General features: G+C 37.7%; 1 protein-coding gene across 5 annotated transcripts; it reads left to right on the top strand.

Annotated features, from left to right (window-relative positions):
• Positions 1-281: 281 nt before the first annotated feature.
• Positions 282-8,285, top strand: LOC110735094. 5 transcript variants are annotated; one of them, XM_021915240.1, is made up of 15 exons: positions 284-771; positions 1,554-3,052; positions 3,189-3,261; positions 3,343-3,686; positions 3,791-3,895; positions 3,991-4,064; positions 4,714-4,925; positions 5,011-5,301; positions 5,392-5,649; positions 5,758-5,930; positions 6,000-6,322; positions 6,803-6,851; positions 6,955-7,205; positions 7,325-7,426; positions 7,669-8,285. In XM_021915240.1, the coding sequence occupies exons 2-15, from the start codon at positions 1,913-1,915 to the stop codon at positions 7,898-7,900; spliced, it is 3,627 nt and encodes a 1,208-aa protein (XP_021770932.1). In that variant the 5' UTR covers positions 284-771; positions 1,554-1,912; the 3' UTR covers positions 7,901-8,285. The 5 variants fall into 5 exon arrangements, with proteins under 5 accessions (XP_021770927.1, XP_021770931.1, XP_021770932.1 ...); XM_021915235.1 differs by having other exon boundaries at positions 282-771; positions 5,758-6,322; XM_021915239.1 differs by having other exon boundaries at positions 283-771; positions 5,758-6,322; positions 7,343-7,426.
• The last annotated feature ends 4,529 nt before the right edge of the window (positions 8,286-12,814 follow it).

The following is a 12,814-nucleotide window of genomic DNA, read 5'->3' as shown; positions in this document are numbered from 1 at the left end:
TCACTTAAAACACTTGCAGGCAAGTACTTAGCAAAGTCTTCAAACTTCCACCCTATATTTGTATCCCAAATCTCCTGAACAGTCATATCCTGGACATCAATTGGTGGTTCCACACTTCATATTCAATCAATGTTTTCTCCATTGCCCATCTGTGATGCCAGAAGAAGGGTCTTGTCCCATTACCTATGGCCATGTTAACTCCTTTGCCTACCACATCCACGCTACGCATAATTCCTCTCCATGTACTAGACACATTCAATTTATCTAAGTCACATCTATTATCACAATGTTTGGCACGAAGGACCCTCGACCACAAAGCTTGAGGTTCAGCAATCAACCGCCAGCCTACCTTTGCTAAAAAGGCCTTTCCAAATACTATTTATAAAATACTTGTATTATCTTAAGAGATTTTTTTTACCTTTTTTTTTAAGTTCTTATATGTCCGAAAATCACTTTCTTTCTCTCTCTTAAAAATTCTCCCTCCTTCTTCCTCCTTTTTGGTACCCACTGCATTAAAGCGAGTGACACAACCAACAGAATAAACAAAAAAGAAAAAAAAAAAAAAAGAAAGAAAAAAAAAAGGTGATTGCATAACAAAAAGTGAGAAAGGAAGAGCGAGCTCTGTACCATTTCTTGCTGACTCCCTGAGTCAACTCGTCTTCCAACTCTCTCAACTCACTCACTTTCTTCTTTCAAACCCTCAATTTGTTGCACCCCATTTTTCTGCAAATTCATAGATTAATGAAGAACAAAAACCAGCTTAATAATTATGTAAGTTTCTCCCTTTTCCACCAACCCTAAATGACTTGGGTTTGAATGTTTTGAGCTGATTTCAATTTAATTAATTTTTTTTGTTAGTTTTGCTAGATTTTATATGATGGGGTTTTGTATTTGATGTAATTTAAGAAATTTGTGTTATTTTTGGGTAATTATTGAGGGTTTTTTAGTTGAAATGATTGCAATTGAGTGTGTTACTTTATGTGCTCTTAAATTTCTATAATGGGTGTTTAATTAGTTGATTAATTGTGTCTGAACTAGCTTGTAATTGATATTTTTTATCATGATTATGTTTTTTGCTTCTTGAATGTCTTTTTCACTTGATGTTTTGTAAAACATGCAATGATACCCTTGCTGATATTGAGATCATATCTTTCTTACTTCACTGGTCGAATTGTATTCCGAGGTATGTTTTAGCTTTGTTGCTTGTTAAGTGTAATACTGTGTAGATTTCGAGTTTGGTAAACTCGAGTTTAGTGAGATCTGGGTTGTTTTGTGAGATATATACTTATTGAAAACCACTCTCGAATGCCCTTTAAGTTGCTGTGTTCTTTGATTTGTATTAATGCGTCTGGTTGCACTATTTAGGCTTCGATTATGATATCTACTATACATACTTTCATACAAACATGTTGTCAATGCATGTTAAGAATTCTTTCATAACCAATGGAAAGAATGTTCACAATTAGGCTGTCTAAGTTGACCCACCCTTACCCGAGATCCTCATTAGAGGCATTGGAATGACATTGATGTTGTATATTTTCACTTTTTTCCAGTACATTTTAGAATATAAGCTCTTCACGGCTTGTGGCTGTATCTTCTGCTGATAAAGTTGACATTATGTGTCCTGCATTGCTGATAATTAGTAAGGGATTGTTGCACTTAATATAAACAGTGGGTGACAGAGCTAGACGATTCTTGGGGAAGATATGTGAACCACAGAAACATGGAATGGAGCTAAGAGGATTTTTTTTTCTGAATTTATACTATATTAGTTAATCGCCGCCATAAGGGATGATAGAAAAAGCAGTGGTCAGAATTCAGACAGAAAATACTACTGCTGAAAACGATATGCTGTCATCATAGCTTTTGACTTGGTTGGGGGTTGAAACATTCAATAAAAACTACGATCAGCATGTCATATCCTGGGTCACAACATCAATTTGGACTCAGTGACTTGCAACTTCTACAGCAGCAGCTTATGCTTGCAAGGTTACAAGAACTTCAGAAGCAGCAGCAATTTGGACAGTTGGGTGATGGAAAGCCATCAAGTTCTTCGAATATGCCTCTGTATGCTAAACACACTGCAGGTGGTCAAATCCCTAGTGGAGTAGCTTTTAATGCATCAAATATGGTTGCTTCCAGTAATCTGAACTGGATGCATCACAATGGGTCTTCATCCATGCAAGGAATAAACAGAGGTTCTGCCTATTCCCATGGTGAAGGACTAATGATGAATTCTGCTTTGCAACAGCCTGATCATTCTTATTACGGAACACCTATATCCAGTGGGCGAGACAATTTGGGACATTACTCTTCTCTGCAAGGAGTACCTTATAGCTCTGTCTATACGCTGTCTGTTAATTCAAATGAGAAGCTCGTCTCACCATCATCAGCATTTTCTAATCTGTTCATGGGTGATAAGTCTTCTGCTTCTCCAGGTCAAGGTCATTCCATAGATGAGTCTTTTATGCTAAGGCAAGGGGTGCAGGAAAAAGGTTTAGCTGGTCAAGCGTCTGCTCAAATGGTAAGTAGTGGAATGTCTTTGAAAAATTTCCCGCCGGTAAAGGTAAATGCCTCACCGAAAGCATACGACAGAGCAGATGGACAACTTAATGTTTCTAGATTCTTGCATGAACAAACCAAACAAACTAATGATTCTGAAGGTACGGCTACATTGGATCCTCTAGAAGAGAAGATCTTGTTTGATACAGAAGACAACGGTTGGGACACTTCTTTCAGCAAGCTTGCTTCCATAGACTCTACTGACCTTATGGATGCTTCGAGTCATAAAAACTATATGGATTCATATTCTTCTATTCATAGTGGAAGCTGGAGTGCTCTTATGCAGTCTGCTGTTGCCGAGGCTTCTAGCAGTGACACTGGTATCCAAGAAGAGTTGAGTGGTTTAAGTTTCCAGAATTCTGATTCATGCATTAGAAAGCAACCTACAAATCTCACGTCAAATGATCAGCAGCATGGTAGATGGATAGATAGTGAATTGAAGAGCTCTTCAAATAATCCGAGAGCTCCCCTGTCATCTGTTGATTCAGTGGTAAGCTCTGTATTCCCTGTTTTTGAAGAGACTAGTTCATATTTGGATTTTTTTTTTTTTTTTTTTGGTTTTTTGTCCCCGTAAATATGTATTAAACAGCAATCTGAGCATCTTCTTGGTTGTCGACTGTCAACAGCTTATAAACGGGTCTGTTCCAGCCGAACACCCACTAAATCATTGGACTGTCATGATCGACAAGAATTCTAGAGGTAATGCACAGTCATTTATCATCTTCTAGCGCTAAAATCACTGGCCTGCTGATGTAACAAAGACTTTCTGCAAGAATGCAGATCTTTCTCAGGGGAGTAGGACTTCTGCTCTTTCAATGTCAGGAATGATCAGGAATGATTTTGATAGTCATAGTTACGTGCCTGTCAACAATGATACTGATCAGAAAGACTACATAAACATGGGACATGACCACCAATCAAGTAGTAACCCCATGGCTGTTAATGCGCTTTATAAAAAAGCAGCTGAAATATATGGAAATCAGAACCACTACAGAAGAGAAAATTCAAGTGACAGCTACAATTCAAAAGTTTCTCAAGCTTATGTAGCTCAAGCAGATCATACATGCTTAAATGCAGAAGACTCAGAATCTTCTGCAAGGAGCAGCCACAAGTCACAAAACCAGGTTGGATGACATTCTTTATTGAGTGGAGCTTCTTGTTCGTGTTGAGGTGAAGTTTGTAATCAATGACGAACTGTAAGATTTACCAGCATAAATGCTATGTGCAGGTCCTATGCATATCCTCACCTGGAGCTAACAGTCAGCAAGAGTGTTTCAGCCACTTAAAGTCCAATGATGTTTTTCCCGCAGATACTGATGAAACAATGATGAGGGTAATCTGTTACTTGACCTTAGATGAGATCACTTATCCCTTAAGTGCATGTTATGGCTAATTTATATTCCTTATGGGCATTGAACATCATTTCAGGGGAAGCCAAATATGTCAGGTGATGCATTTTCAAGAGGCAGTCCAGCATCTGACATATCTGCTTCATTTGACTGGTCAGTTATTGATACTACCCTCAGAATTACATGCCAACTAACGTTATTGAAGTTTGGCTGAAGTTGAATTTGTCCAGTGTTTTTTAACTATCCTATTAGAGCTGTTCTATATAGTGCATTTGCAGTTCACTTTCCCCACTGTATTTACTATCCTTATAGTCTAAGTTTAGCTAATCAATGCAAATGCTTATGCTTTAACTTTTTGCTGTTCTTTTATGTGCAAACCCTTGTCTATAACTATATCTAAAGTAAAAACTGCTTACATCATCTTTGTACACGGTATTTTCTGCCAAAATTTCTTATGACATCATCTTTTTTTCTTTCTTAGTTTTTGTCTTTCCAATTTCCAAGATTGGGTAAATAGTTCTTTAAAATAAATAAAAGTGTGAATATCAATTAACCAAAACCACATTAAATGACATATTTCTTTCCCAAAAACCCTCGTTTATGTGAGTTATGTAATTTGTTGCAAGATCAATTAGTTTATAATATTTTTATTATAAAAATTTGAATTATTCTGAATTTTCCTTCGTACGGGTACTTATCTAGTTAATAATTAATTTGGTGTCGGTTTTCTTTGTGAAGACTTGTCTATTTCACCTATCACATAGTCTTTTGAGCATATTATAACTGGCTAAAATGTGTACAGTCAAAATACATCTGAGCCAAAACTTTCAGTTTCTCATGGGGGCCATGGGGCTGCCAATCCAGAAAGATTTTCCTTTCAAAGCTCTGTACCAGGAGATTCAAGGCTTGCTAGTTTGGGAAATGATCAAAAAGGTCAAACTTGGTGGACACCGTCTTCTTTTGGGAATTCTTTCTCTCCATTGCAAGGAACTTCTCTTTCACAAGGTTGCAGTGGCAAGTCTCACATTTTTGATAACACTGCAATTGTATCCTCAAACTTAAAAAGTAAGAGAAACTCACTTTGAAGGTTTAATTTCAGGTCATCTTCATGTGGACAGCCAGCTTGATGGAAAACACATATCTAATGTGTCTGACACATCTGAATCTATTCGAAGGAAATTTCCTGGGATGAATCAACAAATATCCTCATCTGGTTTTTCCACTACTCAAGATGGTTATCCACTAAAGAATATCAGTTCTTTTGGCCATGAATATACCATCGCAAGAGCTTTGCCAGTCACACAGTCGTCAGTTATACAAGGTATGTACTGTCCAGGTGAGAAGCCACTTGATGTATGGAGGGATGTGCCAAGTCAGAAGAACATGATAGGTAATGCTTGCAGGGTTTTTTGTAATGTACATTCTTCCCCTATCCTATATATGGCTAGTTGTGTAACCAATTTTGCTTCTTATCTACCAGATCTTTCATCATTGGCCGGTCTACCTTCCAGGATGGGCAAAGACAGTCGTGATGAGCAAAATACATCAAATATTCAGACTGTTGATCTCCATAAAGGTCATGAATCTTCAGACAAATACCTCACCATCTCCGCTGATGCATCGGCTTCTGCTGGGAGTTATCAGCGGGGCTATGTTAATAGTAGGTTTGCTCAATCCTCTGCGACAACCTTAAGAGCACTTTCCACCTATGGCCAATCCCAGCTATTACATAATGCAGGTAACTTCAACCAGCTAGAAGACATTGGTGATACTTATTTGAATAAGGTGGACTATAATCCATCTGCTATATATAACCTAAACAAGCAGTGGATTCCTGAATTCTCAGGGCTGCAATCACTGCATGAAAGGCATGAACTGGCCAAAAATACTGCTGGCAGTCGATTTGATTCATGCTCATCTGGCAACACCTTCATCCCTTCTTTGTCACCAGGGCTAAGCAGCAGCATGATGGAGATATCTTCAGGAACTTCAGCTTTGCAACATATAAATCCTGATAAGGTGCCAATCTTTGCCCAGGGTTACTCTAACGGTAACATTATCCTGTCTGATAGAATTAACCATATGCAGATTGAATACATGAAAAATAGGCAGATATTATCTCTGTGTGATTCTTCCGCTCAAACTGCCAATATGGCATCTGAGAATGTACAGTTAAGTGGTACTATCACAGATCTTAACGGAATTCCAGCCAGCAGAAAATTTGGTATTCTGCCAAGTCTGGCTAACCAGATGGTCACCTGTGAACAATCACTGCCATCATCTGTGCGTCATTTGGATGCTACTATAAACCTGGGTGTTAGTAGAATAAAGAAGCGTAAAACTGCAATGTATGAATGCCTTCCCTGGCACAAGGAGGTGATGAAAACTTGTCAGGTGCTTCCAGACATCAGGTGATTGACCTCATCTAACACTTAGTACCTCTGTCCTTACAAATCATATTTCCTTTAAGATAGCTATTGGTTCTGAATGAAAAGACATTGACTAGCTTGAAAAATTAAAAAGGGGAATAGAACTTTCAATGGGGAGAAGTTTGTAACTATACATTAGTTGCGACTAAACTTCATAATGAGTTTGGCTGGGAATCTTTAGTTGTGGGCACATTCAGCCAGACACTTCTGCCCATGGATATGCTAACCATGTGGTACAGTTCTAGGTAATAATATTTAGAAAGTAGTTCTGTCATGTCTACCTAGTGCCTTGTATATGGAAGTGATATTTTGGAGTTTTGAGCAATCTTGAATAGTGGTAATGCATCTCATTTTACTATTTCTTACGATTGAAATTTAAAGTAGCAATAGAACAGCATTTAAGAGACTATTATATCATTCTCATTTTTCTGTCTCTAATACATTAGCTGTTCTGTTTCACAGTAATGCTGATCAAGAGTGGGCAGAGGTTACAAATCGACTGATGGAGAAGGTTTGTCCTTGTAAAACTTTGTATCTCCAAAACTGACCGGTTATCTTGACTCATCATTTTTTTTTTAATTTAAACAATGCACTCAACACATTCTCTTATTTAGGAGTGTGTGGATAAAGATGAAAAATATGACGAAATGCGACCTGCTTTACGTGCCAAGAGAAGACTTATTTCAACTACAAAGCTCATCCAGCTGGTTTTTCGACCCCCACCATCAACTGTCCTTTCAGTAGATGCTAGTGTGGAATATGAGATAGTGACATACTCTACTACCAAGTTAGCTTTATCTGATGCATGCAGTTTGGCCAATAGAACATGGATTGATTGTAACACGTCTCAAGAATTTGTTAACATGTAAGTTTCAGTATCTATGTTATATCAAGGATGTTTTAGTTAATATTTCCTTTTAATCTGTCATAGTTATTTAGCTCTTCTCTGAACTATAGTATCTTCAAATTTCATGAAATATTAAGCATTGCTGCCAGGAACAGAAATGGTAGGATGGCTGATTGCCTTTCTGACAAAGCTACTGAACTATTTAAGCGCACCAAAGAGTTGGAAACTCATATGGAGAGGTAAGAAAAGGTCTTCTGTTCTTGCTGTGGTGGACCAATTCTGTGTGTGTACTAGCCTACTTGGAGTTTTGGTAGGCATTCATTGTTCATGACTTAACCAGATTTGGTTACAATACAGTTTTGTCCTGTAGTTTTTTTTTTAAAAAAAAAATCTGTTTGTGGAGTGAAAATTAATTCAGCAATGTGGTTCTTTAGTAAGTTGTAATTTCAAAATTTCTGATTTGCTATATTAATTGTCACAGATTGATCAAGGGTATCTCAGTTGTGGATATCCTGGTACAGTGCCAGGAGCTGGAGAAGTTTTGCCACACTAACCATTATGCAAGATACCATAGTCGTGTACCAGACCCAGTGGCAGCTAATTCAGAATCTTCCCCAAGTGTGGCATCTATCAAACCATTCCTTCAGAGATATGTTAGTGCAGTTCACTTACCCCTGAAATTACCAGAAGGGGTACAATGTCTTCCACTTTGATACAAGTTTTTACTCACTCATTCGCCCTCGGTATATAATTTCTATCCTGTCAAGCCTTCTCATAATCATGGTTGACATTGTAATGTCCTTGACTCCTTGCACTTATAAAGAAAATCTAGGAGACCAACTCAAGAAAAATGCTTGGATCCATGAGTTACTTCATATAAACAAGGAATGTGCTGCCCTTTTGGAGACCGGTCGTCAATTTTTGACAGTATATATGTCTTATGTATATCTTTTTAATTTGTAGAAACTAGGAAGAACTCAGATGTAACCTCGTCTTTTGTCACAAGTACGGATGTTATAAACTCAGCTCTGTCTAGATCTTCCAAAGGTAACTTAAAACTATGTAAAGTTATTTATGTCATCAGTATCTTCATAATCAGATTAACTGTTGTCCTCTGCTCAATTCTCTCTTTACCATATTTACTCAGGGGCTATCAAATTCACCCCTAAAATCACACACTTTCTCGTTTATTCCATCTAACATTGTCTTCTTTTGAAGGTACAGGAACCGAAACATGGTATTGAAACATACCTTTGAAAAAAATTGCCCATGCTTAATTATATCAGTTATTTTGGCGGGGACAGTATTTGAAAATCAGTTAGAACCTTCTCATCTTGGACCCCCCTTTATCTCTTTAATTTTATTGAAAAGTACATGCAACAAAATATGAGTTAAGCAAAGATCCTGTGCCCTTTTGTAGTGATAAAAGGGTGGGGATCTCATAATAAAAAGGACAAATAACAGTTTTAATGTTGGGAAGTGGGCTATTTTTGTAGTAGTATGTAATAATAAAGCATAAAACACTTGACTTAGATCCTGTTTTTATTGTACTTGCTGTCTCTTTCTAATCTTGTATTTTGTCTGTTGCTAATTTTTATTGCTTTGATTGTTGTAGCACCTCACGTGAGAATCATTGTACTCTGAAAGTAAGTGAGTTGAGTTAAGTGTATCTAAATCTTAACTGAAAATGATGTAATAATAATGACAGACAAAAAGGTCTCTTTTATTATTATACCTGGTTTTTATGATTGGTAAAAGGAGCTTTCTAGCTGATGACAGCATATTCTCATTCTCCTTCACAATTAAAGAGAATATGTATCGTTGGTTCTTCTTTTGATTTGTCTTAACGTGCGGGGTATTTTATTTTATTTATTTATTTTTTTTTTGAAAAAGGTAAGGTACATGGTTAATAATCCATCTATCATAGGGAAGGATCATTAGAATATAAAAGTCTCCCTATTAGAAGAAAGACTAATAGATTTGAAGAAAAGAAAAATGAAAACTAAGACTTAAAAAAAAAAATAAAAAAAAATAAATAAATAAAAAAGCTTCTCAAGGAAGCTAATACAAGGCTTCTTAAATAAGCTAACCAAAAATAGGAATCTAAACTACCACATCTACAATCGCTGATGACAAGACAACCACGACCAAGATCGGTGGCGAGGCAGTAACCTAGCATCTTAGGCAATTAGAAGTAGATGCATGCAGTTAGCGCCTAGCGGCAAGTGTCGAGGCTCGACTTAAAATCGGACAAATCGAGGGGAGCATTTGATCTCAATGGAGGACCGATAATCGAAACATAAATCGTCAGCGACATTGATTAGGATGGTCAAGAGCAAGATCTAAAAAAGCTTGCTAAATTATGAAATTCCTTGACCATCGAAGAACGATGACGGTGATGAGACACCAGAGTTAGATCATCTTCAAGCGAACATGCTAAATTTCCCAATTCAACATAAAATTAAAATAAATAAAATAAAATTGATACAAACATAAATTGGAAAAAATCAAAAATCAAAAAATCAAAAATCAAAAATCAAAATACATGGACTAGATAAGTGTCAAAAATTAGATTTCTCAAAAATTCTAAAAAGAATTGGCCATTAATGGCCAAAAAACAAAATCAGTAGCAAGTACTAAAATAAAGTCATAACCAAATTGTCATATACATCATAGATGTAAGAGTCAAGGCCTTAAGCTATTCACAAGCAAGAAATTCTTGCTTAATTTCATAACACAGGGTTTGTAAAAACAACAATGGCAAGAAATGATAGGCGACGGAAGAAATTACAATTTACAAATACCAAAGCAAGATCTAAGGAAAGAGAAGCAAGGGAGAGGCATGCATAGGAGAGAAGCTAAGAAAAGATTTCTTACTAAAGAGTATCTCTCTCTATGTGAGGGGGTCGATGGCGCCTGCACTAATGCCTGTACGTTTGTTGATGTTTGGAACCCCTTGTAGGCCCACGTTCATTAAATATGGAAATTACCAAAATACCCTCATTTGAACCCTAAAACAAGAATATTCAAGAATTGGGCATAGCACACATCTTGAGAAACCCTAACACGGCCCAACAGTTTCTAATACGACCCAGAAAGGCTAGATTCCCCAATCCAAACCCTTATCAATCAGTTAGAGGGGCTTTCTTAGGAACACCCCCCCGAGGCATTTGACTTTCTCTATATTGCAGGACTCGCTTTGACCAGATGAGCAGGATCTATCCATAACAAGTCAGATCTCGACATTCTCTTGCAAAAACAATTGGCGTCGTATGTGGGGATACATCAAACAAAAAGCCATGGTAACCACTCGTCGAACCCATCTCTCTTAGAATGTGGGAAGAATTGCACTCAAGGTCAATCATTCCCTCCTTGTTAGCCATTGAATAATCCGCAATCCAACCGTGAAGATCAAAGTGACAACTGGGAAGTTGAACAACCCGTGACCATATAAGATTTGGAAAAGCTAACCGAACAGTTCAACACAACTCTCCAAGACACCTTTAAACGGTTGACGGAAGCTATGAAGAACAACCAAACGAGGCCCTCTAACCGGTCGCTGGAAAAATCAAGAACACTAATTTTCATAGAACAATCAGAGGGAACAACACTATGATGTTCCCCGCCGAATTGGAGGCAAAGCCGTAGGGCACAAACCTTCTGTGCAACTAGGTTCGTTCACAATTGATCCGAAAACTATTGCGATCCCCTCACAATCAAATGTCATATCACAAGTCCACATAGAGCCCAGCTAGCACTCTATTGCAAGTCGATGCTAGAGGGAAGGTGAACTGGCCAATCGGGTCAGAGACCCGGATGCTTGGCAAATCATTGATGAGATGCGCTTGCAACGACGTGAGATGGACACTTGAGAGCTCATCAGCAGGCTTCGGGTAATAGTACAATGTCGAGCCCATGAAAATGGTGATGATCAAGCACGAAGTTGTAGGTAAAGCAGGAGCCCTAGGTCGCCTAATCACCTATTGCCCTCTTAGTGGGAAGACGTAGGAGAATCATAAGATCCACCGAGACAAGGCAGGTCAGAGTGGGATCCTATATCTCGCTACATAAGCCATACAACTCGAGATGAAGGAGGAAATCGAGACTAAGATGAGCTGCTGATATGGTGGCCCTCACATCAATCTACACCATTGACCCATATCATTCAGGTTCTAATGAATGCCTAAAGGTGAACATGGTTAAGATGCCCACCATAGAACCTTTTGCCAAAACAACTAATCCAAATGAGCATCTAACCGCATATGCCACTCAGCTTAGTGTACAAACAAGCTGTAAGGCTACATGGTGCACATAATTCCCCACCACACTGAAAGGACAAGCCCTCATGTGGTTCCATGAATGTGTGCCCAAGGGTAGTATCCAAAGCTACCAAGACTTGGAACGCGTGTTCGTTAGCGGTTCCATTCAAACACGCGACAAGACAAAAAAACAAGTGTCAATCTAATGGTTGTGACCAAAGAAAGACGGAGACCTTGCAAAACTATATATGAAGGTTTAACCATGAATCATTTCCCTTTTGGAGACCGTTCTAACAGCCTTCCTGGCTGGATTAAGTTCCACGTATTTCAAATTCAAATTGATCGAGTCAGAGGTGTCAACCCTAACTGAAGCAATGGAATGGGCACACAAGAATATCCAAGCCTCAGAGGTATATGGAACAAATTTCGAGAACTCGTCAGATAAGAAGCGGAAACATGAAGATGAGCCCTCAAAGAATCTACCATCCAAACGGTCCAACTAGATCACTAATCATGGTAACGACCCATGGTACAACTGTAAACGTCGTGAGTCCTATTTGGATATCAAAGAGAAGTATACAACCATAATTGAAGAAAGGGAATACAACCAATCCAGCAATGGTGCCAAAATTTGATACGGGTTGTGAACCACACCAAATTAATTAATTTAATAACTAACTTAATATTAACAACTAGTAAAAAGGTAAGCAAGAGCCAATCCCACAAGGTATTACTAATTAAATTCAAAATCAACTCCGTTAAAGCTTTATACATAAAAGAATAATGTAGACACCTACTTTTATCCTCTTGTCCCGACAGGAAGTGCGACGATGTTACAAAAACTCGTTCTTCATACTAGATCAAAGTTAAAGTGTTTATGGACTCTGAAATGCATTACGAAGTAAGTTAAAACCCGTATTTGAGACCAAATTATCTTAGAACCTAGTCCGATTAATAATTAGGCCTAAAACATGCTCATACATGTTTAAACTTGATTAATAACGAACCTAAATGCGTCAAATGCAATGATTGGATCAAATAGATTTACATTGTAGAAAACCGAGCCAACCAGAACATTTAACCACCCAATATACATTCAAGTCCTATACATATGGATATCCCTTTCAAATAGATTTCCAATGGTATTTTATAAGCCCGATTCTGAGTTAAAACGAAGAAGTTATCATCAAAATACTAAACCGATCCCTAAAACCGACACCCTTGCACTCAAACGGCCATATCTTTTGATCCATAACAGATTTTAACCTAATTCCAACGGCACTGGAAATTAGGCATTTATAGATTTCCAATGATATCTTATTTTCCTTAATCAAACTTTCCAATCAAAATTTATGGAAGTTTTAAAAA

This window comes from Chenopodium quinoa, unplaced genomic scaffold (genome assembly GCF_001683475.1).
Source record: "Chenopodium quinoa cultivar QQ74 unplaced genomic scaffold, ASM168347v1, whole genome shotgun sequence".
NCBI classification, from domain to species: Eukaryota; Viridiplantae; Streptophyta; class Magnoliopsida; order Caryophyllales; family Amaranthaceae; genus Chenopodium; species Chenopodium quinoa.
Note: the sequence above shows the minus strand (reverse complement) of the source record. Positions and strands in the feature narration are given on the sequence as shown.